The sequence below is a fragment of the Eulemur rufifrons genome, chromosome 18, assembly GCF_041146395.1.
Source record: "Eulemur rufifrons isolate Redbay chromosome 18, OSU_ERuf_1, whole genome shotgun sequence".
Lineage (NCBI taxonomy): Eukaryota > Metazoa > Chordata > Mammalia > Primates > Lemuridae > Eulemur > Eulemur rufifrons.
In genome coordinates this window covers 6486293-6513588 of record NC_091000.1, presented here as the reverse complement: position 1 = coordinate 6513588, position 27296 = coordinate 6486293, and the positions used below count along the sequence as shown (strand labels likewise).

Genomic DNA, 27296 nt, shown 5'->3' with positions numbered 1-27296 from the left:
GTGCATGAAAAAGTGGTCTGTAATTTATGGGGCACAATACATGAAAGAACAGTGAGTGGTAGCATGAAAGGAATATTAGGGATGCTACTTAAATTGTCAACCACTTAATTTCAAAACATATAAGGCTATTTTTTCATTAGCTTTTGCTAATGCTCTTACTTTTCCAATTAGAGATCTGCTTTCTAGAATAGGTGTATGAAGAGTGAAGAATAATAAAAATTTTATTTTAAAAGCAATTGCAAAAATCTCAAGGAGAAACTAATACCATTAATGAAAATCATAAGAATTTCATTAACTCAGAGATGGTTATTAGCACTGTTTAACAGAGGAAAAGACTATAAATCCCTCTGTGGTCAAAAAATATGACAAATCCAGTGAACGCATCAATCTGCTTTTACAAAAGTCTGTCTAAAAATATCTTCATGGATGCAAATATTGGAAAACTCTTTTCCCCAGTTAGATATCTGAATGCTGTAATTAATGTATCTGAAAAGGAGCCAGTGTTCTTGAGGAAGAAATACAGGATTTCCTACAACTCTACTGGGGATTGTTTTCAATTATTGAACACATATTTGAACCCAGTCTTTAACTCAATTAATTAAATGCAAAGCTACTGGTAGAATTATCCTAAAGTCCTCAACCTTGGCACACGTATATTTTAGCTATGTTTATGATTATTTATCATAACATCTTGCCAAAATGCAGAAACTGTAAAACTGATAGACTTGTGTCTCATGCATTCACCTTTACAGATTCATGCCAATTCCCTTACTATTAAGGAGACCAGTGAATACTAATTTTTACTATCACAGAAACTTCAGTGACAATTGCTTCTATTAACAGCAAAAGAGTACTTATATATACAGTTTCTATGTGGTGTAGTTTAAATGTATAATCATATTTAACATTTAATCACTAAAATATGCTAAATGATAGCCATTAAAATATGATTCTTAAACCACAGACTAGGAGAAAATATTTGGAAAAACATACCTAATAAAGGACTGCTATCTAAAATATACAAAGAACTCTTAAAACTCTACATTAAGAGGTTGGGCATGGTGGCTCATGACTGTACTCCTAATACTCTGGGAGACTGAAGTGGGAGGATCACTTGAGGCAGGAGTTCAAGACCAGCCTGGGCAATAGCAAGACCCTGTCACTGTAAAAAATAAAAAAAATTATCTGGGCCTGGTGGCATGCACTTGTAGTCCTTCTGAAATCACTGTATGATTTCAACTATATGATATTCTGGAAAAGGCAAGGGACATAGCAAAAGGATCAGTGGTTGCCAAGAGTTAGGAAAAGAGAGGGATGAATAAATTGAGCACAGAGCCTTTTTAGGGCAATAAAACTACTCTGCATGATACTCTAATGGTAAATACATGTCATTATATATTTGCCCAAACACCTAGAATGTACAACACCAAAAGTGAGCCCTAATGAAAGCTATGGACTTTGGAAGATAATGATGTGTCAATGTAGGTTCACTGATTGTAACAAATGCACCACTCTTACGGGGTATGTTGATAGTGAAGGAGCCTATGCATGTGTGGGCAGGGGTATATGGGAACTCTCCCTAATGTCCTTCAATTTTGCTGTGAACATAAAACTGCTGTAAATAATAAAGTCTATTGAGTGTGAAAGAAAAAAAGGAAGGAAGGAAGGAAGAAAGAAAGAGAAAGAGAGAGGCCGGGCGCGGTGGCTCACGCCTGTAATCCTAGCACTCTGGGAGGCCGAGGTGGGCGGATCGTTTGAGCTCAGGAGTTCGAGACCAGCCTGAGCAAGAGCGAGACCCCATCTCTACTAAAAATAGAAAGAAATTATATGGACAGCTAAAAATATATATAGAAAAAATTAGCCGGGCATGGTGGTGCATGCCTGTAGTCCCAGCTACTCGGGAGGCTGAGACAGGAGGATCCCTTGAGCTCAGGAGTTTGAGGTTGCTGTGAGCTAGGCTGACGCCACGGCATTCACTCTAGCCTGGGCAACAAAGTGAGACTCTGTCTCAAAAAAAAAAAAAAAAAAAAGAAAGAGAAAGAGAGAGAGGGAGGGAGGGAGGAAAGAAGGAAGGACTTGTTTTTTGTTACATGGATGAATCATATCATGCTGAAGTCAAGGAATTCAATGTATCCATCACCTAAATAGTGTACATTATAGCATTTTATGCAATTAATCTGGCCAATTATAATAAGACTAAAACTTATTTTGCAAATAAGTTAGTCTTACTATATGAGTTGTCTCTGGTAGAAAAAGAGGACTGGAGAGAGAAAAATTATGTTTCAGAAGAAAACTATAATGCACCTGTTATTATAGTCTAGCCTTGTCCATTGATTTTAAGTTTTTATTATCTGTCTATGATTTGGACTGAATCCTGAATTCTTTCCTGACTATAAGTCACCAAACTAATGTTCTCAAATTTTTCTGCCATTTTTCTGAGTTGGAATCACTAGAAATTAAAATTGTGCTTTTCTTGAGGCCACGCAAACTGAAGCTAGACAACTTGATATACACTTCAGGAGAAATCACTATAGCAACCTATATATAAACACCCATCATGTCCATTGATGTATGGAATACTCAGAAAGCTCACTTGAACATCTGATTTGAACCATAATCTAGAAAAACCTGTCAGCTTGCTACTGCAATATAAAGATGCTTTGGAGATTCTAGAAAAACTAGTTTATCAATCACTCCAGACATTAACTTTTGTTTTTCTTCAGTTTTCATAGACATGCCTCTTACTAAAGATCTGTTTGTCTGCATCTTATGTAGAGGCCAAGCCCATCTGCACTGCCACTTCTGGAATGGAACACAGCTGTTTAACCAAACTGACCTATTCTCAGGACTAAGAGACTGATTCAAGATGATATGGGATGATATATTTAAATATGTTCTTTTCTGCTTATCCTAATATGTTTTTCTCTCCTTTGCTTATCTCTTACCTAACAGTCTCTAACTCAAATCTCTCCCAAGCTATTAACTTGGCTTTTAGTATGCAACACCTTTTGAATGAAAGAGTTCCAAAAGGGAGACTGAAGAAACAAAAATATTTTACCCCAAAATATATTTCCTTGACATATTTCAAGATGGCTATCCATAAGGGCTGGAAATACAAGAATAGCTGAAAAGCTGTCTTTTTGGGAGATTTGCATCTGTAGATAAAATCTACATTGATGCAGCCAAGCCTTCTCTGAGAGCCTTCCCTTGTCCGGGATCTAGGAGAGATTAACTGAGAGTCTGACATCTCTAGTCTCTAAGAAACATTTACCATCTCTTCTCTCTAAGGGCTGCTTGCTACCTGTGAGTTTCCATCTCCCTTATAAGACCACCTTTGCAAGCCCCCTGTCATAGCTGTTTTGCCATGTCTCTTTTGCTATTATCAAAGCTCTGTTTTTTCTGTAACCTCAAGATGGAATGTAAGCTTCCGTACCCCAGTGGGGGTTTTGAAGTAATCACCCTATGATTTTACTCTGTGCATGTTAATAAATTTGTATGCATTTCTCCTATTAATCTGCTTTTTGTCAGTTGATTTGCAGTGAACCTTCAGAGAGGGTGAAGGGGTTAGTTTTCCCTTGGCCCCAATCAGGTTTTGTAGTGAAAGTTTCCTATTCATCTCAGATTTTAGAATTTTAGCCAAAGTCTCAATTTTGTATCCAATGTTTGGTAAGAACTTCCATATTTCAAAAAAAAATATGTGTTAATCACATCTCCATAGGACTTGCTAAAAGGTGGTCTAGGCAATGGGCCTGAAGACGAGGGATGAGAGGGGGGAAATTTTGGAGGCAGAACCGTAGGACTTAATCGAAAATTATGTAACAGGAATGAAAAAGCAGAAATACTGGAGAATGTAATAACTGAGACAATAAATTAATTGATGTATGTTTATTGAATTCTCATATAAACTTATATAAATTATTAAATTTCAGGTGAAATAATGTCTTCTCTATACTTGAGATCTAGGATATTGATATCATTTATATAGTCACTATAAGGTAGATTATTTAAACATCAAAAATTTGATATATTCACTTATCATAACAATAGTAATAGTAAGCCAAAAGAGAGACATTATGGTTTTGATTATTAAATGGCAGTATATGATAATTTGTATCTTTAGTGTATTTTGAAATTCTTGTACTTTACAGATAATGTTTAAAATATTTATGAATTATACTCAGTGTTGAAAAATACCACCATCCTTCTTAAGCAGGTGGAAATCCAAGTAAGCAGGCAATCCACCTGCTTAAGAGACAGTAGTGTCAGCTGTTTGAGATCATGGGCTCAGGAGTATTTCTTCTTTGGTATGAATCTTACCCTTCCCATTTATTGCCTATGTGAATTTTGGCAAGTGCTTAATCTCTTTGTGGCTTAATTTCTTCATCTGTAAAGGGAGAATAACAGCATTTCCCTTTTGTTGTGAGAATTATATGAGGTAATATAAAGCTCTTAGAAGAGTGCCTGACACTTAGCAAATTGTACTCAGTTTATGTTATCATTTTATATTTCAGAATCATGGTACAATTACACTGGGAAAAAAACAAGAATACTTCTAATTTTTTAGAATTATGATATTATATTAGAATAGATCTTCAGGAAATAGGTTGTAAGTTGTCTATAGTGATCCTGAAGAAGAGCTTATAAATTAATCTCCAAAATTCATCACTCAGGTTTATTGAACCAATGGATCAGTGTTGTACTTCGCTGCAATCACAGTTCATGTTAGTCAATTTCCAGAATGGTAATGTATTTCTGAATGATATGTTGAACACTTGTAACTTTTATCGACTACTTCTGTTACCCTCCCACAAGAATAAATTTCTATTCCCATTTAACTGAAATGCATTTACAACATCCCTGCCAGGAGTATTCCTCTTCCATTATGTGAGAAATAGCTGTGGAAATGTTTCTGTGCCAATTTAATGATATGCTCTGCATTTATCTATGTATTCTGCTAGAGTTATTCTTGTTTACTTTTCATATCATGTCTCCCCCATCACATAGCAATGTTCCTCAAGGTTAGTAACCATGTCCACCTTATTTTATTTTTCCACTTGCTCACAACATAGATTTGTACACTTCAAGATGTGCTCTGCATGAAAAAGAAGCTTAAGACACTTTGGGGACTGACTTACAGAAATAAATTCTCCAGTATGAATCCTGAAAGAACTAGGTCAATGGCCTATAGAATTATATAATTTTTAAATTTTTTTTTAGCGTGAAGGGACCTTAGAGATCACTTTTTCCAGATCCTTCATTTTACAAATTAGGAAAGGAGCCAGGGTTACAACTCTGACCTCTCATCTGACAAGCCCAGTGCTCTTTCAACCTCATCAACTCCCTCTTGAATTGAGTCGTTTATTTTCCTGGTGATTGCTGCATATTAATGATTTGTTGTTTTTAGGACTTTATAACTTTGCCAGATTACAGAAACACATATATTTCACGTAGAAGAAGGAAGAGATGACAAAGTATAAACTAAAGGGTGATTTTTTTTTTCTTCCTCTTGTCTTTCTTAACGTCCTTATTAAGAAAAAATCATATACCGAAGACAAAAGAACATTTTAGGGAATATAAAATCATCATATTAAATCTGCCTTTGCTTCTGGAACAATCTTTTTCTAGACTCCACTTTAGGGATCATTGTCTTGGATACCGAGTCATACGTGGGGTGCTGAGATAACGTGTGCGTATGTAATGTGTATTTAAGGTATTTAGGAAGGATACGTTTGCGTGTGGCTTGCCTGAAAGTGAAAGGGGGCTGCTAGGGAGGAAAGCGATCATGAACGGGAGGGAAATAGGCTTCAACCAGGGGAGGCAGGTGGAAAGAGGGAGGGGTCTGTGCGCCCGCAGAGTTTCCAGGCGCCTGGCAAGTTGTCTCCGCTGGGAGGGGCGAGGCTGTCACTTGCCAGGGCGCAAGGAGCCCGAGCGCAGCTTGGAGAGCTTGGCCCCGCGCAGCGCCTGGTCACTCGCGTTCCTCTGGGGACCGCAGAGAAGCAAGACTTCAGGCCATGGGTGAGTGCTCAGGCGGGCGCGGACACGTCGTCCAAAGGCGCGGCCACAGGAATGGGAAATGGGTGTCAACAGAAAGAAAGTGAATGTCCGTGGGCCTCACACTGCATCCCTCCCGGCTCTCCGCCCCCTTGCCCTGCGCCACAGCCTTTCTCTGGACTTTTTCTGGGAGCAAGGCGATAGGGATCCCGTGGCACCTGGAGGCCGGGGAGGGTGCCAGGCTATTTACAGTGGGCGAGAAGGGCAGGAGGCTGCGCCCGGGTGCCAGTCCTAGCGAGCGCACCAGGACCGAAGCCTGGGGATCCGGGATCCCGTGCTTGGGGCGGTATTTGAGGAATAAAGACTAGGAGACCCAGGAATCGAAATACCGAGTGAATTGCAGGGAGATCGCTGTCCTCGTGTGTTCCTACGTTTAGTGTGCCGTTTGGGGAGCAAGTGGAGACGGGGTACGAGAAATGGAAACTTCGTAAAACTTCCAGTTCGTACAGGTTTGAGTAGAAGAAGGTGCGGGGGCAAGGCGAGATTGGGGACAATTTCTAGTCCCTGTCCAAACTGAGTGCCCATTTGCCCAAAAGGTTTACAGTTGACGCTGAAGGCTGATTCTTTCTAAATTCGACTTGGAGAAACAGCCTGGTTAAAAGGGCGTCCGGACTGGCTCAGGTCCCCGGACGGTGGAGTTCGGCGCAGTTCAGCTTCGCTGGAGTTTCTAGACAGAGTCGGCTTCTTTAGAGTTTAGCGGCGGCGGCTTGGAACAGCCCCAGGAATGTGACCGGGTAGGGTGGAGGGGTGGAAGAACCGGGTGTGAAATAGTCTATTCAAACCCAGCACCGGGACGTGGAGTCCCACGAGAAAAGCTGGAGGAGCGAGGGGGAGGGGCTGGCGCGGGGAGGAGTGACCCAGCCTCCCGGGACTCGCGTTCGCTCAGCGCGTCCACACCGCGCAGGGCGACGCTGCTTTCCACGGTCACTGATTAGCCGTCGCCGCAGCCGGGGGTGACTATTCAAACCCCAGCAGACCCGCTTCTTCCGGCCCAAGGCCATTAGGTGCCCCTCCCCCTTGCCGTTCCCTTGTCCTTTGTTGTGAAGGATTTCTTCAAGACTAAAGGAGGACTTTGGGACTGACGTGCTCGGGTTGAAATTCCTATATTCCCACAGGCTCAAGGGTTAGGGGATGATTTGACTACTAATCATTGGAGTTCATAGACACCGGCCAATTTGGAAGAAAGGAAAAAAGAGAAAGCTGAGGACATTTTTGCCTATGAATATTAACTGTGATCAAGACATTCATAGTCTCTTCTTGCTTGACCCTGGAAGAGAGTTAGAAAGACTCATTTTTAGGGCCTTTGTATGAAACACTGTTGGAAATGATCTTAAGAATGGACTGCCTTTAAATGTTTTCTGAAACGGAAGGAGTATTTTCAGGTTAAAAAAGAAAGATAGAACACTTTTCTAACTGTGGCAGAGAGTATTTCGGGCTCTTTTTAAAATTTATTTGGTTGAGCATATAAACTCTAGTTAGAATACCACATGGGAGAAAAGCTCTCATAAATGGAAAGCCAAAATAATTGACTTGATGCAATCTACTCATTAACTCTATTAAAAGCATTAAGATGCTATTTGGATCCAACATAATAAAATATCTAGAAAGAATTACATAATATACCGTTGTAACCTTAAACTTGAGAGAACTATCAAAGGGTAAGGTATTCATAATTTCAAAGTTACTTATTTCTCTAACTTACATTTCCATATTATAATGAAAACAATTGGTCCTGGGTTTTACTTCAATGTCCCTGCATAAATTGTCCAGCATCCCAAGTTATAGAGACGTGTCCTTGTGGGAGATGGGATGGAGTTAACAACTGAGTAGTTATGATAATCCCAAGCGTGGTCTATAACTCTTAAAAGGTCTCTTTCCTATCTGTAATCTGATAAATACCTAAAACTTGTTCGTTCTTTCTTCTGCCAGGAATGAATTACATTATTCCCATTGTAACTGAGGTCAACAAAAACTCATGTAGGTGTCAGGTGGCTAGTGGGAGCGAGTGGGTAGAGGACGCAGGTGAGAAACCAGAGGTCAAGAAAGTAGAGAAAGAGCAGATGATGTAGCAATGGTGAGTGAGAGCATGAAGTCAGAACTCAAGACAGAGATTCAGAAAGGCGGTCCCGAAATGAGTTAGGAAGAGCCAATGAACAGGTGGGAGACAAATGGGGAAAGAAGGAAGGAAAGATGTATGAAAAATGAAAACATCTGGTCACTTAAGGTCATATTTCTCTTCTTCCTTTTAATTTACTTGTGAAAAACAGAACTTCGTTACTTAGAAGCTCTTTTATTTAGTGGTAGTACGGATAGTAGGAAGTTTAGTGTTAGAGTCCAAATTGCTAGGATAAGAGGGAAAAACAGTGTAGGAGGATGCTGGACTTTGCCAGCAAACTGAATCCATCTTTTGCCTGGTATCATGACAACTGAAATTTATCATTTAAAGAAAGGAAGATAGTGCTATGGGCATATATATAGCAATTACTTCTTGTTTTTCTCAGAAGAAATCTGAACTCTAGCATTGTGGAAAAATAAGAGTAATTGGTTAATCAAATATTCTGAATAATTTATAGTCCTCAGATCTATAATGTAAAAGGCTAATTCTCAGAAAACAGTTATTTATTTGCAAAGTAGGCAAATTGAGATTTTGGCATCTCTTACTTTTTTTTGTTTGTTTGTTTGTTTTCTTTTCTTTACTCAGTAATGCCCTCAGTTTGTCTAGGTATGAAGGAGCGTTTTCCTTCTGCTTCAGTTTGCTGCTCTCCAGAAAGGACACAACAAAATATTTCATACTAAAGATGCAGGACTAATCCTTTGCTAAGAATATTTACGTGTTAGCTGCAAGGTTAACTTTAACCTGAAAGCTCTCTAATTGTGGAATTTCAGGCTCCAGTGGAGAGCTAGGTCAGGAATTTTTTAATTTATCCTTTAAACACATCACTTACTGCTCTATTTGACCACATGTATGTCATAAATATTTACTCTGAGATCATTGATCTTTGTTTTGTTTGAAAAATGATGTTGATTATTATTTAGTTTGACAGACATTACTATGGGAAGTTTCGTGGACGCTGTAATACTGAGCCCGATTTGGAGGGATGTGAAGAATTTAGGGAAGAGTTTTTCTAGATAGAATAGGGAGCTCCTTTTTAAGACAGGAAGGAGGTGAGTTTTGGGGAACAGTGGAACATAGAGCTGGGTTGACATGATTGTGATTGTTTTGGAGAGCCTTCAAAAGCAATGAGAGGAATTTAGAATTTACACAATAGGAAATAGGGAGTCATGGAAGGTTTTTGAGCAGGGAAGAATTATGATGAGATTAGTGTTTAATCTAAGTGTTAAGAAGATAAGTTGAGCATGTTCAAGACAAAAAATAAATTGGAGAGGATAGACCCAGTAATCACATGATTCCAGTAATCACAGAATGATATGGTCTGTGTCTAGGCCAGTTTGGAAATGGAGAGCCAAAAAATGGATGAAAGATATATCTAATGAAAAAATCTATAAAATTAGGCAATTGAACAATTAAGAAGAAAATGAATAAAGGATATTCCCTGGAGATTTGAAAGCTTGTAAACTGGGAAAATAGTGGGTCCCTTGATAGAATATTTAAAGGATAAACCAGATGGTTTGGTTTCTGGGTGTTTTGGACTACAGATTCGTTTCATTTTTGAAATATTAATTAAGAGGTGACAGCTAGACATCTAAACACAAATGTTTATTAGGGCTGGAAATACATAAAAATCAAATCAGAGTACAAGAACAAAAAGGTAAACAAAGTTTTGAGGGTCACCAAACTTTAGTGAGAAATAAACCCACATAATGAATTTTCCATTTGAAAAATGAGAGTACAGGGAATACTGGTTGAAGGATAGGGAGGGAAAGGGTAAACCCTGCTCAAGAGAAGAGGGACACCAACTACATAATGTGCACAACATGCCATAAAATGACAAGAGTGAAACGTGAATGTGACATCTTAAACATTGCGTTAGATCTAAGAGTCTGTACTTTTGACAAGAGAAAAAATCAGATGGCAATATTTTGCTCTTAATCAATTTCAGCCAAAATGGGGTTGGTAAAGGACCTATAAAATTGTTTGCAAATTTAGACAAGAATAATGGCACACAGTATTGTCTTGAGCTCATGCTTTTTTTCTGGGAAAATTATGACACCCTAGAGGCAGTTATGAACAAGGTACAAAGAACCAAGGTTTGAAACAGGAGAAGCTGATGATAATCCTTTATGTCTTTGGGTGGGTCTTATAAATCTTTGGGATCCTGTTTCTTTTGTTTGATGAGATAGTTGGGCAAAATTCTATAAATTTATGTAGCTCAGACCTTGATTAACAATTAGAGGAAAAAACAGGTAAGAAAGATAAGATTGACCTATATCCATTAAGCAAATCCAGCACATTTTTATGATGCTAGACTACTAGGTAGTACTTTTGATCACTTGGCTTCTAGTATGTTATTTTCCCTAGAAAATTGTAAGGTCTGATAGGAATTTGACCTTCAGCAGAGAAAGGTAGACTAATGTTCTAGGTATCTATTTCTGCATAACAACTATCTCCCAAACTAGTGAATTAAAACAACTTGTTTTTATCTCTCATGGTTCTGTGGGCTATCTGCTGAGCAATTCTCACTTGCGGTCTCCTGTCCTTGCAGTCCGATGTCAGCTGGGGATCCAGCCATCAAGTGATTGGACTGGTTATTTAAGAGTTCTCAGATATAATTGGTAGTTGATTCAGGCTGTTGACTGGGAGTTCATCTGGGGCTATCTTCAAGTGGCTTGGGTTTTTCGCAAAATGATGGCTGCATTGCAAGAGGCAACATCCCAAGAATGAGTGTTCTAAGAAACCCAAGCAGAAGCTGCAAGGATTCTTATGATATAGTATCAGAAGTCCCAGTACATCACTTCTCTTGCATTCTATTGGTCATACAAATCATCAAGAGCAGGAAGATTCAAGGGGAAGATTAGACCTGTGCTTTTTTTTTTTTTTTTTGGAGCTAGGGTTTCACTCTGTCACCCAGGCTGGAGGCTGGAGTACAGTGGTACAATCATAACTCACTGTAACCTCCAACTTCTGGGCTCAAGCAGTCCTCCTGTCTCAACCTCCTGAGTAGCTGCAGCTACATCCGTGGACCACCACACTTGGCTAATTTTTTAAAGTTTTTGTTGAGACAGCTTCTCCCTGTGTTGCCCAGGCTGGTCTTGAACTTCTGGCCTCAAGCCATCCTCCTGCCTCAGGCTCCCAAAGTGCTGGGATTACAGGCCTGAGCCACTGTGCCCAGCCAGGACTGTCCTCTTGATGTGGGGAGCAGCCTGCTTATATCAGGAAAGAAGGAATTGAGGGTAGCCATCTAATTGATCTCATTTCTAAAAGAGCTGTCTTGTGTGCTTCACATCAGGTTTACAACTGAAAAGTCAGTGTAAGTTCTCTGAAACACATATGATAAAAGACTGACTCTTTGGTTAGACATAGGAAAAAATCTAAACAGTCACATTCAAATTTCACAGCAAAATATTGAGTGTGGAAATTCATGCCCGGGTAGAAATGTGTTGGTGGAATACTGAAATGAACTCAACTCAAAATAGTTTCAGATAAAATCAGCTAGTCTTTCTTATTTTCATTTAAATCTGAAGTCCTAAGGCTATTGTAAATTACTGTTGATTTAGAATCGAGTTTATCATCAATTGGAATGTAGGTCAATTAGCATAAATCCTTTGCTTAATACCCTCTTGTCACAATAAACTAAATGCTTTGTAGTTGATAACTGTTTAGGAGCTTGCTTTATTTTTCAAGAATGTGTTAATTTTACAAATTACAGAGTTTGAATCGGTAAAGTGTCATTAGACGTCATTAGACGCTTTACTATACTTATTTTTTAGAAGAGATGTATTTAAATTAAATATGTAAGGTTCAACTTAACAAAACTCTTCATGTATCTCATTATTTTTAACTGGCAAAAATTAGAAATGTCATTGTATTTACAAAAAATATAGGTCTTTCTCCTAGACAAGTGAAAAACAAAGAAAAATTAGGATAAATGAGATGAGTTTAAAGTCAACGACAGAATTAGTTTCAATCTAGAAACTTAGAGACCTTAAAAAATTAGATTTTTACTGTGTTTCAACTTGTTTGACTGAGGTCATTCTATTTTCAACTGTTTGACAAGAGGTGAGGAAACTGAGAAATGGGTGTATCTGCTCAGAACAAGGTTAGAGAAAGAGCTGTGCAAGAAATTCCACACTAGACCAAAGGCCCTAGTGAAATGAGAAACTTTAAGGCAAGTAGGACCTAGAATGAGCTGAAAAGTGGATGAGGCAGAGTTGATGCAATTTCAGAAGAGTCAAAGAAGGAAAGAGTTTTAGGAAATGAGAAACCTACACTATTCAGTGCAACAGAAAAAAGACAGGAATAGCTTTTTTTCTTTTTTCGTTTTTTTTTTTTGTTGTTGTTGTTTATTTATTTATTTTTGCTTTAAGGGCTTTTTTCATTGATGGAAGCCTATTGAAATTAAAGCACCTTTAATTAAGGGGTGAAGATACATGCCTACTGTCATAGACCAAATTTCAAGGAGAGGGTGGTGGGGAAGAACAAAGAAGAAAGGAGAGAGGGAGGGAGACAGGAAAGGAGGGACAGAGGGAGGGAGTGCATTTGGATGGATCCAAGGTCAAGTGAAGATTTTTGCTGGGTAGGAAAGTATTGCAAGAATTGTTTCATATTTTAAGAGAAGGGGAATGATCTATGGAAAGGCATAGACTGAAAATGAAATGAATGATGGAATTCCTAAGCAATTTACTACAAAATGATCTAATATAAATTTATTTATATTATTTAAATATAGGTTTTAAAGTAAAAAAATTATCCATAAAATGTTAGATGATATTTGAGGCTTTTTTAAAAAATGAAAGATTATGCTTTTTGATTGTCTTAAGTTGTGTTATTATACAGTATGTCCAGTAAAGATGTTGTAATGTGTCTGTTTTGCAAAGCGAATTGTGTTTGTTTTTCTTGTATTTTAATTATAGAGATGACTTATACCTTACTATTGTAAGAATCTATAAACATATGCTCAATATCTAAACTGTTAAATGAATCCACAGAAATGAAGCATATTGTGGTTGAATAATTACTAGACAGAGCTGAAGAGATAATTGTTCTTATCACAATAGCTCAGCTACTATTGATCCATCCATGTTACCTTTTTCCTCAGGTACAAATAAAGAACTTGGATTAAGTGGCTTGTAAGATTCCATTCAGCTCTAAATGCCTATAAACTAATCAATCAGCCAATCAATCAATCACATTGAGCCCCACATCCTCATCAGATTATGAAGAGGGTGCTTTCATAGCTGTTTCTCAAACCCACACACAGATCTTTCCTTGTTAGTAATTTCTCTGTGGTTTCAACTCTGACTTTCTAACACAGAAGACTCCTGAGGCTTCAGCCAGAGGATTTTGGTATTTTTCTTTCTTCATGTCTTTAGATATTTTTTTATCCTTATCAAGTGAGGAATAAAAAAATAAAACTGAAGCAAAATAAAACACCACATATACACTATTTCCAGTAATAATCTGAGGCTTCATTAGGCTACATGCACATTACTCACTTATAATTCATTATGCATTATTAATTTATTATTAATAAGTAAAGGAACTAGTTGATATATTTTAACATGTAAGTTTATATTTCTTACGCTGGCAGCACCCTAAATTTTTGAAGTGTATTGCATTTATGTGTATGTATGTGTGTGGGGTTCTTGTTTCTTCATTTTGTTTGATTTGTTTTATTTATATATGTGTGAATACAAGATGGTGTTTTGTGAGGTTGTTATAATGCAAAAGAAATCATTCTACAAGTCCTAGAAATGATGTTTTAACCATTGGCAATATTTCCTGCAGGTAAAATTACCACTATGGTTAAATCCTACTCCATAAGTCCCAAACAAATATATATATATATATTTTTAAGAAATATCAGAGCATAGAGGAGATGATATCTAATAAAATATAACTCACTGCTGGCTTATTCCTTCTGGTTATACAATTTTGTGTTTACTGTTTTCTTTTATTAAGGAAAAAATACAAATATATAAAAGAAAAGTGCTAAAATGGAATTGTGATTTTAAAAATTCTGAAGACACTGTATTATATATAGTAGATATTTTCTATTAAGATAAGTCAGCTATTTACTTCAGTCTAGATTTAAAGTACAGATTATGAACTCATGAACTCTGGATACTCAGAGTTTTCTACATTTCTTTTTCAGTCTTTCTCCTAAATAGTACAAAAAGAACAACAATTCACAAGGATGTACCAGATACATGAGACATATGTGCAAGGTTATCTATTATATGTAACTGTTTTACAGTCTTTGCCTTGTAAAGAAAGATTTAAAAAGAATACAATTTTATTTCCTAATTATATATAAGAAAGCAAATTCAAGGTGACAAGTTTCTACAGAGGAAAAAGCCAGAGCAGCTATTAATATAAATGTATAATTTATAAATAATTGGTTCCTTAGGTATAAATGATGTAGAAATTACTAGAAAATTTAGTGTTATTAATTAGTTTCATTCATTTCACAGTAATTACTTTCATAATTCCTTTACATAACATGATAAATACACCCTGGTTTAAATAAGCTAAGAAGTAAAATGATACTCAACTCAAGAAAGGTCAAAACATTTTAAAGTATCAGTAATAATTCGCATATCTCATTGCATCATCTTAAGATCATTGCTGTGACAGAATTTTTGTACATAGGGCCACCGACAATTCCATGGTAAAAGGTTACTCCTCCCCCAAAAGCAGCCTTTTCAACATATTTTAGTATTGACTTGACTGAACAAGTATTTCTTAATGGTCTGCTTAAGGGTCTACCACATGTCCACTTTTATTCTACACATAATAACCTAATGAACCATGCAGAATAAGTACAATTTCTGATTCCAGAGGACACATGTTTTCACTGGAGATGGAAAACTTGCATGCAGAAAACTCTTTGTGGATTTTATAAGATTAGATATGGAGATCTAGATTAAATACAATCATTGCTAAAACCATTGGTCAGGAATAGAAGCAATCAGTGAAGGGTACAGTCACCAGGAGATGTTTCTGAATGAGTACCTTGAGGAGAAGCTGGATGGTTTGTGACTCTGTCAGGAAGTAGGAGTGGTAGGGGTGTGGGAATAGCCCAAGAAGAGCAGGAAGAAAGCTGTGGAGGTGGGGTGAGTATGCTCTGGGACCCAACTACACCTACTTTCCCTCTACCTCTCTTATACGAAGGCTACTAATTTCTTCACTCCCCATGACCTCTAGAATGGGATATGGGGGCCACAATTAATTAATTAATTAATTGTCAAAACAGTGTGAGTACTAGTGCCTTGGTGTGGCGAGCAGTGTAGCGGTTCTGCTAGCCACAAGCATCTTATCCTTCCTGTCCCCTCACCTTGTTACTCCAACTCTGAACCTTCTCATTGTCCTCATGGGGCCCTCAGAGACTTGTCCCATTTGCCTTCTATCTACTCCGACCAATCATTACTTTCTTTCAATTCAGTAGACTATGTTTGTGACCCAGAGATACAACCATTCTCATGCAAATATTTTTGACTCCCCAGATGCTTTGTCCAAAAGAGTCTGGATTATTGCAGCATAGATTGGAGGAAGATTTGGTATAAAGATTCAGAAAATAGTCCTGTTACATGGTTATGCAATTGCAGCATTTCCAACAGGGACTTGAACAGATTTGGTTATAGACATAATAGGGAAGAAATATGAGAGATAATGAGAGAAAAATCATCTTTTTATCTGTTAGAATACAAACCAGAAGAAGTTGAGATTCTGATGACAGAGAGGAAGGAGTCATCAAGAACAAAGACAAACTAAAAATATTCACAATTCTGGTAATTGCCAATTAGTTAAACTGTATATATCAATTTCATGTTATTAAATAGGAGGATGATCTGGGTATGACTTCTGTCAACACAATGATAGGATTGCTTTGTTGGTCTACTTGTCCAGAGAGATGTTCCATTACCCTATGTGATCCTCCCCATGTGGTCCTCCTTGGAAGCTGTGCAAGATGATGAACTTTACAGATGACAGAATAGTTTATGATTATGTAACTGGTTTCACTCCTTATCTAAGCAGAACCTTCAAACAAGCTTTTAAGATTCTATTTTCTATTGCCTGCCATGATATAATCAGAATTTTGTAATATTTGACCCAAAATGTAACTATATCTAATTAATTAAAAATGAAATAATTTAATTTAACATTTTTAACTACAGATTATAAGTTAATGGACTATTACAATGATGAAACTTAAGTTAAAAATTAAAAATTTGAAACTTTAGATGTCAAAAATGTGATAGAGTTAGGTATTAGTAATGATAGGATGCTAACAGTTTTTTAAAGATCAGTAATTATTTAGCATTATGAAAACTTCTTCTTTTTTTCATACTGTTTAATACGTCAATACTTGCATGACTTAATTGAGGTGAAGGACAAAGAAGAAAGATCCCTTTCTCCTAACACCTTAAATTTCACATTCTTGTAGGACTCCATAATTCTGGGGCTCTTTTCCATTTCCTTTCCTTTTTACCACCATATTCCCCCCCCCCCCATTCTTGCTCTTTCTTGGCTAAAAGTTTAAGATGATGAATGTTTGAAGAAGCTATTATTTTGGGGGATGAAAGACTCATTCAGCCCTGTGCTATCTTCTGCATCAAGGACTGATCCAAAGCAACATAATTAACATAAAACACAACCTAATTAAAACAAAGCATTCTGAATAGGTAATTTTTAAAAAGCCTAATTGGATATTTTTAATTATGCCTTTTCATTCTTCACTGAAGCCTTCTTAAAGTAATATGTGGTGCTATGTGCAGATGAATTTCTAGAATGCAAATCCATACAGGCAGCATCTCCCTACCAGTAGGCATGACTTTAATATGATCTTCCAATTCTTGCAAGGAGTACAGAATTGAGGTACAAGTAGAGTTTGCTCTCCTCAAGCTGAGTCCTTCTGTTTTGCTTTGTCCCTGGCTTTCTTCTTCTGTCCCTGTGGCTGTAGCTCACTGTTTATTTATTGGCTGTTTAGTATGGAAAAACATCTACTCTTTTAACATTGACAACAAATCAGAGCAATGAGCCTGCCCATCACGCTACATTGGGTATAATCTTTGCCTATTAGGCTCTTGGCTGGTTTTGCTGCACTTTACCATGCTGAAAGTTTGAGAAATCTGACTGCTTTGTTGGTTGTTGTTTTCCTATTCTTATTAACACTTGCCAAATCTTTTGTCATGCATCTTTAGACCAATGACAGCTTCTAGGTCAAATTTCAGTTTTGATCACTGCATCTTTAGAAGCAAAGCTAAGGACTGAAATAGCCAGTTCCTTTTCAGTGATTGCAATGGATGTTGATTAGCAGCATGCTGGTCGTTGAAGTCATAGCAACAAAGTCCTCCTTACTATCTTTTAGGCATCTCAATTAAGTTTCTTTAGTCTTTGAATATATAACTACAAAAATGTTTCATCTCCTAGGGAATATTAATATGTTCTTTCATAGGAGAGCAACTTCATAGAGTTAATTAAGCATTCTTTTCCAATGTTCATTTCTCAACGAGTAAGCTAGAAATTATTTGCACTCTTCTTTTTTCTTCCAGTTTTCATAATTAGGCTTTCAATAGGCTTAATCTTTTAATTTTAAAATGATTAATTGCCAAGTTGTTGGGCGCCATTGCTTAGGTTACCAAGCTAAACATACCCAGCAATAACAAAGAGAAGTGCATTGAAGTTGGCTAGAGTAGCAACAAATATTTACACAAATTTTATTTTCAGCAAAGACTCAGAACATTTTGTAGTTAACAACATTGTTCTAAGAGGAGAGAGCTATGGTTATTTTATTATTCTAGATAAGAGTAGATTTGGGAAGATAATTTTTTTGTATTAAATTCTACTACTATCTACAATGTGAATACAAATAGATTTTTTTCTGTTTAATTATAATTTCTGTCTACATAAAAATTCTTTTGGTGGTATAGAATTATGAAGTTTAGATTTTTTCCCTGTCAGGTCAATGGAAAAAAAAGGGTTATATTATTTTACTTTATAAGTCAATTGAACCGAATTTTATCTTCTCCAATTCATTAATTTCTAAGCTAACCTAAATATATCAGCCTTCTTTGGCAAATTCATGGCACTGTCATTGCAAGTTTTGATTTAGAAAAATCTGTTTTCAAGTTCTAGATCCACTAATTTGGAGAAAGGATCTAACCTCTCTAAGCTTCAGTTATTTTATTTTATTTGTAGGCACAATAATAATAATATGTATTCATGGAGTTTTTGAGATGAATAAATGAGAGAAAGTATGTAAAGTAGTTTAACAAAGTGCCTGACCAAGAGAAAATAATCAATTAATGTAAATACACACACATTTTATTAGGAAAGTAGGTTTTTCCTAAGTTTTAAGCCTTAATTTTTTAAAAAATCTATCTATCCTACAGGGAACTAGATTCTTAAGTACCAAATGAACTTCAATCACATCAGTGCTTATTTTTCAAAACCAACACATACTATAATCATGTGTTTTCTTAGGAATAAACTGATCATCTATGGCTCTTATGGATAGGACACATTATTAGGAATATGTTAGAATTAAGAGCTAGACTCTACTCAAAAGGCATTTAAGGATGGTCCTAAAAATCATAGCTTGCTAAGCCTACCTGCACTATCCACCCATCAAGTAATTTTTAAACTTGCTGTTTGCTAGATAGAGTACGTAGTTCTAGATACTGCCAATACAAAGATAAATAAAATAGTATACCTGGTATAATAATAAAATAGTAGGAATAACATGTATAACAGATGCTGAGATAGAAGTTTGTATGATGCATATGGGCAGAAGACAGTAATTAAAATTCCTCCTAAAAGGTCAGTAAAGGATTTCTAGAGGCAGGCTAGAGCTAATCCATAAAACTTGAAACTTTTCCTGGCATATAGATCAGGGTAAAGGCATTCTAGCCAAAGGAGTAGCATGAATAAAGTACTGAAGTGAAAAAAGCATGAGGTGTTCCATGAATTAAAAGCAGCTCAGTTGACTGGAGTGTAGAAATGTGGGAGATGTGCATTGATCAAGAAGGCTGAAGAGGTATACCAGAGATAGACTGGCGGGAGTCTTGCAAGAACTACTAAATGGTTGGCCTTTAGTGCACTAAGCCTTGTGAGGCACTGTTGGATATCTGTTTAGGGCGTAAGATACTTAGGTTTTTAATTTAGGAAGATCATTCTAGCAGCAATGAAGATGAAAAATGTAATAAGTGAGAGATTAGAAAAAATAGGAAAGTATAAGAGAGATTATTTTTAAGAATAGAGGTAAAAATTTCAAATAAAGTACTAAAAGTTCAAATAAAAAAATGTCTAAAAACAATTATGCCCAAATAACACTCATTGGAATGGAGGAACAGTTAAAGATCTGAAATGTCATTTTCAGTGTTTCAAGGGGAAAAACCATATGACCATCTCAGTAGATACAGAAAACATTTAATAAAATTTAATATTGATTTATGATGAAAATTGTAAGCAAGTTGAAAATAGAATAGAATGTTTATAAACTGATGTAGGATATCCTACAGAAACCTATAAGTAACATGGTATTAATATTTTATGGTGAAACACTAGAAGCATTCCCAATAAAGTCAAGAACAGGACAAGGATGCTCATGGGGCCCTCAGAGACTTGTCCCATTTGCCTTCTATCTACTCCGACCAATCATTACTTTCTTTCCATTCAGTAGACTATGTTTGTGACCCAGAGATACAACCATTCTCATGCAAATATTTTTGACTCCCCAGATGCTTTGTCCAAAAGAGTCTGGATTATTGCAGCATAGATTGGAGGAAGATTTGGTATAAAGATTCAGAAAATAGTCCTGTTACATGGTTATGCAATTGCAGCATTTCCAATAGGGACTTGAACAGATTTGGTTATAGACATAATAGGGAAGAAATATGAGTGGAGGAAGAGAAAATATAATGCAAATATCATTATGACTCTAAGTATTGTAAAAATAATTTCTCAATATAATATAAAAAGATTTGGAATATTTTTATGCTCAAAATTCTAGGGATTTTAAACCACCGAAGACTTTATATGAACTACCTTGATATTTTATTTATTGATTTTTTAATTGACAAAAATTGTATATATTTACATTGTACAATGTGATGTTTTAATGTATATGTGTACTGTGGAATTATTAAATCAAGCTTATTAATATGTTCATTACCTCACGTACTTATCATTTTTGTGGTGAGAACGTTGAAACATATACTCTCTTGGAGATTTTCAAATATACAAAAATTATTGTTAACTACAGTCTCCATGCTGTGCAATGGATATCCAGAATTTATTTCTCTCATTCAACTGAAGCTTTGTACTCGTTCACAAACACCTCCCCATTACTCCACACCAGTGCCTGGTGACCACCATTCTTCTCTCTGTTTCTATGAGTTTGAATTTTTTGGATTTTGCATGTAAATGATATCATGTAGTACATGTCTATTTGGTAAAAACCATTTCATTAATAACAGGTATGAGGTGATATTTCACTGTGGTTTTGATTTGCATTCCCCTGATGATTAGAGATGTTGACCACTTTTTCATATACCTGTTAGCCATTCGTATGTCTTATTTTGAGAAATATCCATTCATATCCTTTTCTTATTTTTAAATTGGATAATTGTTTCCATGCTATTGAATTATTTCAGTTCTAATCTTTTTCGATTATTAACCCATTATCAGATGCATAGTTTGCAAATACTTTCTCCGGTTCCAGAAGTTGTCTATTTTCTCTGTTTGTTGTTTTCTTTGCTCTGGAGAAACTTTTTAGTTTGATGCTATTCCATTTGTTTATGTTTTCTTTTCTTGCCTATTCTTTTGAGGTCATAGCCACATAGTATTTACCAACAGCAATGCCAAGAAGCATTTCCCCCATGTTTTCTTATAGTACCTTTACAGAATAAAGTCTTACTTTTAAGCTTTTACAAAACACTGCAAACAATCCAAGTGTCCTTCAACTGGTAAATGGGTAAACTAATCTGGTGCAGCCATACAGTGGAATTCTACTCAGCAGTATAAAAAAAGATACTACCGATAATACAAGCATGGATGACTCTCAAATGCATGCTAAGTGAAAGAAGCCAGACTCTAAAGGCTATCAATTTATTTATATGACACCCTAGAAAATGCAACTTTATAAAGACAAAAAAACACAGCAGTGGTTAACTGATAACATAAGAAAGTGACTATAATCAACAATGAGGGTATACTTTACAATAACTAAAAGTAGAATTGGAATGTTCCTAACACAAAGAAATGATAAATAACTGGTGATGGATACGTGGATTACCTTGATTTGATTAATACACATTGTATGTCTGTATCAAAACATCACATGTACCCCATAAATATATACAACTATTATGTAGTTATAATAATTAAAATAAAAAATTTAAAAAAAGATTGGCTGAAGTGAGTTAAGTGGTTGACTACAAAGTAACAGGATAATTTTGGAAAATTCTTCTATATCTTGATTGTGATGGTAATTTTGTGACTGTGTACATTTTCCAAAAGTTGTAGTACCGTAATCTACAAAAGATGAGTTTTACCATACAAAAAATTATATCCCTCTAAAAACTAGATAAAATCTAACTAGATATGATTAAATATTACTCTTGATTGATTTTGAGTGATAGGTCATTTTTGTTAGTTGTATTATTTATTTTCCCAAAAATACAATAACAAAATAAAAATTATTTGCCCAAGATTTAATAAATTAAAAATAATATGCTCTATATTAGCAGTCCCCAACCTTTTTGACACCAGGGACTGGTTTCATGGAAGACAATTTTTCCGCAGACTTGGCGGGTGACGGTTTCAGGATGATTCAAGCACATTACATTTATTGTGCAGTCAAATCTCTCTGATAATGATAATCTGTGTTTGCAGCTGCTCCCACTAGCATCTCCGCCTCAGCTCCACCTCAGATATCGGGCATTAGATTCTCCTAAGGAGAGCACAACCTATATCAGATCGCATGAGCAGTTTACAGTAGGGTTCGCACTGCTATGAGAATCTAATGCCTCTGCTTATCTGACAGGAGGCAGAGCTCAGATGGTGATGCAAGTGATGGGGAGCAGTTGTAAATAAAATGAGGCTTCGTTCCCTCACCTGCCGCTCACTGCCTGCTGTGCGCCCAGTTCCTGATAGGCCACAGACAGGTATGATCTGTGGCCCAGGGGTTGGGGACCGCAGCTCTAGATAACACTTTCCCCATTCCTGCTCCAAATGGTAGATAATTTTAATATAACAGTAGTCCTCTCTCTTTAATCTTTCTTTTCCCCCCTCCATTTCCTTAAGTTTCATACAATGTACAAAATTTGTTAAGTGTTAGACATAATAGAAGTGAGAATTTCTGTAAGCTACTTTTAATTAAACTCCTTTGATTTATTCAACCATTGAGCATTAAATAATGTTCCATTTTATATTGTATTAAAAATTGAATACATTTTAAATGGCAAAATGCACTAACAAAAATCAAACTCTGTTTTGATGAACTAGTGTATTGATTGAGAGGGAGCCTTGGGATCTCTAACTCTTGCGAAGTGATGGGTACATAAATCTTTTCAGAGGTCACATCACTATTATTATTGCCAATATAAATATTTCACATATTTTTTCAAATTTGAAAAAACACATCTTCAAAAGCTTGCCTTGATTCTACTCAGTAGAATTTGGAAACATAATTAGTCTATTCCATCAAACCAATTCAAGGCTTATTTTATGTACTTGAATTTATTTAGGAAGAGCATTCACACATTACTAGAATATTCTAATTATTAGAAATTGATCTTACACATACAGAAGATAATAATAAGGCCTGTCTCAGAAAGCAAGCTAAATAGTCATTGTTATGGGGTTCAGATCTTATTGCCATTATATTCAAAACAACCTTGGGCAATTTGAATGACATACTGCAAGGCCTCAAGTTCTTTTTATTTTTTTAACTTTTATAAAATTATGATATTCTTACCTTAAATTTTATTGTATGGGTTAAAGATATGTAAATTATCTCACACAGTACTCAGGCCTCAGTAGATGTTCAAAATCAGCTGTTATAAATTTTGTTTTTGGGTGAAATAGTGCTGCTATTAATAATTATAGTTAGAACAAAATGGTAAATCAGATAACAGGCAATATGCTCAACTAGATAGGAACGGCTATGAAACTCACAGAGCAAGAAGCAGATGGCTCTATTAGTATTACTAATACTACTATTATTTCTGGTTGTTAGTATTATTATTTACTTTTTAATTAACATAGTGCAAATGGAATAAAGCTATTTATTATATACTCATTATTACAGAATAAGTCACTTATATTTTCAGCGTCAGAGGCTAGGTAAAATTAATTTTCTTCTCTTTATCTCATCGTGCGAACTTTTACTGTGGTTCCAGATCTATAAGGCTGACTTAAAAAACTCAGGTCCTTTGCAAATAAAAGTTTAATATGATTGGTATTTGCTTTTGATTATGGTTTAGAATCAGGTTGCTGAACTTAAGAACAGAATAATTGACTCACTTGATACGATAATTTTTGCTTATCCCATGCCATCTGGAAAAGTTGTGTTTAAATAACCTTTTAGGCAGTTTTGTGATTAAATGTTTAGCAGTATAGATTGGTACCTGCTTGAGAAACAAACCGTTAGTTCATGGAATTGAAATAGAATTGAGGTAGTTACTAGTGTTTGTAAACTTATGCCTCATAAAACTATGGCTAGTCTTCACATTATTGTGGTAGTTATTTCTCAGTGGAAACTAAATTTTTCTTCAAATCCTTGATTCTGACCAACTGAATGAATTTATTTTTATTTTTATTTTTATTAAGAGAAGGCTAACATTTGCCTGAAAGTGAAGGACAAATATATTGGGAGCAATTTAAAAATATTTTATTGGAATATTTTTCTATAGGGGTTCCAGATTTCAATACATATAATTTTTACATTAAATTGACAGTTTTGGCTTTACGTGGGCCATGGTGAAACCCTGGGTTAACACACCATCTCTATTATGGTTGAATGTAAATATAGCTTCATGGTGAGCAGTGGTTCTCAACCCTTACTGGGCATCAGAAACACTTGGGGAACTTTTAAAAACTAGGTGTACTTGGCACACTCCTAGAGATATAGTTTCAGTTGATTCAGATTAAAGCCCGGACATTGGTATTTTTTAAGAGCATAGTCCTTGAATCCAATATGCAGCTAACACCTGAACACCTGATTGATGACACCTGAATTAGACACTAGGGTCTTTTATTGCCATATTATTCATTTATTCAGGGTAGGTAGACTCATTATTGTAAAAAATAATACCCACATCTCAGTAACTCATACAATAAATATTTATTTCTCCCTTAAGTCACAGTCCAGCATGGATGTGGGGGAGGGTGTGTCCAGGTAAGTGGGGAGAGGACTGATCCTTTTGGTCTCATAGTGCCATTATCCCTTAAGAGCCTCAAAATCTTCCACATGGTAAATGTGAGAAGAGAGAACAAGGGACATCAATAGGAGATTTTTGTGTTCAGCTCTGAATTGGCATACGTATTGTTAAAATAATTTTAGCTTCAAGCTGCCTCCTTACATGTTTTAAATTCAGTTTCTCCCTATGTAGTGAACCTAATTGGATATGTAAACAGACTCTTGTAACAAGTAGCCACGTCTCAGCCAATGACAGAAGCCATACTTCAACCACTCACAGACGGCCAGTTGTTCAAAGAGCATTTGAATAGGGCGAACACTGAGCTGTAACCAATCTGGTTGTTTCTGTATCTTATTTCCATTTTCTGTGTATCATTTTCCTTTTTCTGTCCATAAATCCTCTCTGATCATGCCACTGTGCTGGAGTCTCTTTGAACCTGTTCTGGTCCAGGGGGATACTGATTTGAGGATTGTTCTATGCTCAATTAAACTCTGTTAAATTGAATTTTTCTAAAGTTCTTCTTTTAACAATACTGACATCGACAACCCATTATCCAAATTCAGTCCTAAGGCCTCATCGCAATTCAAAGAAGTCTTGAATTCTAGTCTAACTATGTGCCTGAGAGGAAAGGAAACAGGATTCCATGAAAACATAGCAACATCTGTCATAGTCTCTTAATCTGATATCTAAAACAGATTTTGACTAAAATAAACCCAAAGATATTCTAAAAGAGAATAGTAAATGATATCATATCAGACATTGGTTTATTCCTTAAAGTTTTGTTCAACATCTTGAAAAAAGAACATCTAAATATTTATTTTTAAATATTCTTAAAATTTAGGCCGGGCGCGGTGGCTCACGCCTGTAATCCTAGCACTCTGGGAGGCCGAGGCGGGTGGATTGCTCAAGGTCAGGAGTTCGAGACCAGCCTGAGCGAGACCCCGTCTCTACTAAAAATAGAAAGACATTATATGGACACCTAAAAATCTATATAGAAAAAGTTAGCCGGGCATAGTGGCGCATGCCTGTAGTCCCAGCTACTCGGGAGGCTGAGGCAGTAGGATCGCTTGAGCCCAGGAGTTTGAGGTTGCTGTGAGCTAAGCTGACGCCACGGCACTCACTCTAGCCTGGGCAACAAAGTGAGACTCTGTCTCAACAAAAAAAAAAAAAAAATTTAGATTAAAGCCTTTTGAAGCTAACAACAAGGAGGAGAGGAACATATAGTAAGCATTTACAGGGTTATGTGGTACACAAGGGAAGGAAGAGTGTTGAACTGAAGTGATTAGGAAACCAGGAAGGTTAAAGGGAAGTTCAGTTAAGAGTCACACTTTCTTTCCACCTTTCTATTATAAAAGATGATCCTTTTAAGAAGAACCGGAAATCCCTACTTGTATTCAGGTACGAATGTCAGTGCATCACGTAGATATCCAACATGGTCTTATGCATTTGACCTGATACTCTATAGTTGATAATATCATTGCAAGGCCACTCATAATAGAAAAAGAGAATTATCATCTTTAACTTTTTATATAAATTTTATGTTGTGTAAATATGTTTTTAATCACAAGAACTCTTAAAATAGGGTTAATGTATTATTATTTTTAGATATTGGGAAGAATATAGTATGTTTCCATTTACTAGTAATGTCTAGATTCTTCCACTAGGTAAGAAGAGTTTATGTAAATTAAAACCCATATTTCAAGATATTATTAAAGAACAATAAGACTTTTATTTTCTCATATTCTAAACACAAGACATTGAAATAAGTTGCTTATTTTAATCATATTTGAGAGCAAGCTCAGCAGAGAGTGCTAAATAAAATCCTGCAAAACTTTGGTTTTAACCATTGTAGGAATATTAAAGCTATGAACATTGATTTTCAATTCACAATAGGAACTTCCATTATTAGGAGGCAAAAATCAGTCCGATGATTTTATAGTCATGTCATATTCTAAAGTCTTTCATGAATTCTTCCATCTCAGATGTTTTTGCAGACCAATTATTCAAACTCTCCTAAAATTTATTTCTTTGATTTGCCTATTAATCATTTATTCAAGAAATAAAATATTACTTTAGTATTTCAACTTTATTTCAATGAGTTTATTAACATATTAGCTTGCAGAATATTTAGATAATTTTAAAGAACCAGATAGTTTCTAGTGATTAAATATGTAAATTCTTGTATCCAACCACATTAGGGAATACAGGATTTCATATTTGTTTCATTTTTTTACATTTATTCAATTCTGTCTTTTTAAAAAATCTAGGCATGTCTACATATTGATTATGCAATTCTCTCATTTGTAGTTTCTCTATGTCTGTAGTTCTATGGTATTTGTAGGGTTATAATGATGATCAGAAATAGTGGGCTCCATGTGACTGCCTTAGTCCCTGACACATGGCAGGATTTGGTAAATGGAGCATACTATTAGATTACCATTCATCTCTGTACCTGTTCATACAGAGTCAAGCCTCTGTGGCACTTTGCCTTCTGTTGTAATCCTTCACTTAATGAATATACATGGTGCCTATTGTTCCGAATCACAGTGTTGCACTATACTGTTTTGTTTACTTAACAATTGCTGGCAGTGAGCAAAAAGGACAGTTTTAACAAAAAGAAATTGGGTTGAGAGACAACATATTTAAACCACAATGAGTTAAAAATTGTGAAGTAATAAAAATTGATTAAAAAATCAGTGTTA

General features: G+C 35.8%; 1 protein-coding gene across 3 annotated transcripts in view; it reads left to right on the top strand.

Moving 5' to 3' along the window:
- The first annotated feature begins 5930 nt into the window (after positions 1–5930).
- Positions 5931–27296, top strand: part of GPM6A (glycoprotein M6A) — a 300930-nt gene continuing 279564 nt past the window's right edge. For all 3 annotated transcript variants that reach the window (XM_069493118.1, XM_069493115.1, XM_069493113.1), the window contains exon 1: positions 5931–6015. Coding sequence is in view for 1 of the 3 variants with exons in the window: in XM_069493115.1 (XP_069349216.1) it covers positions 6012–6015 (4 nt within the window). In the remaining 2 variants the exon portion in view is untranslated. The remainder of the gene's footprint in view (positions 6016–27296) is intronic.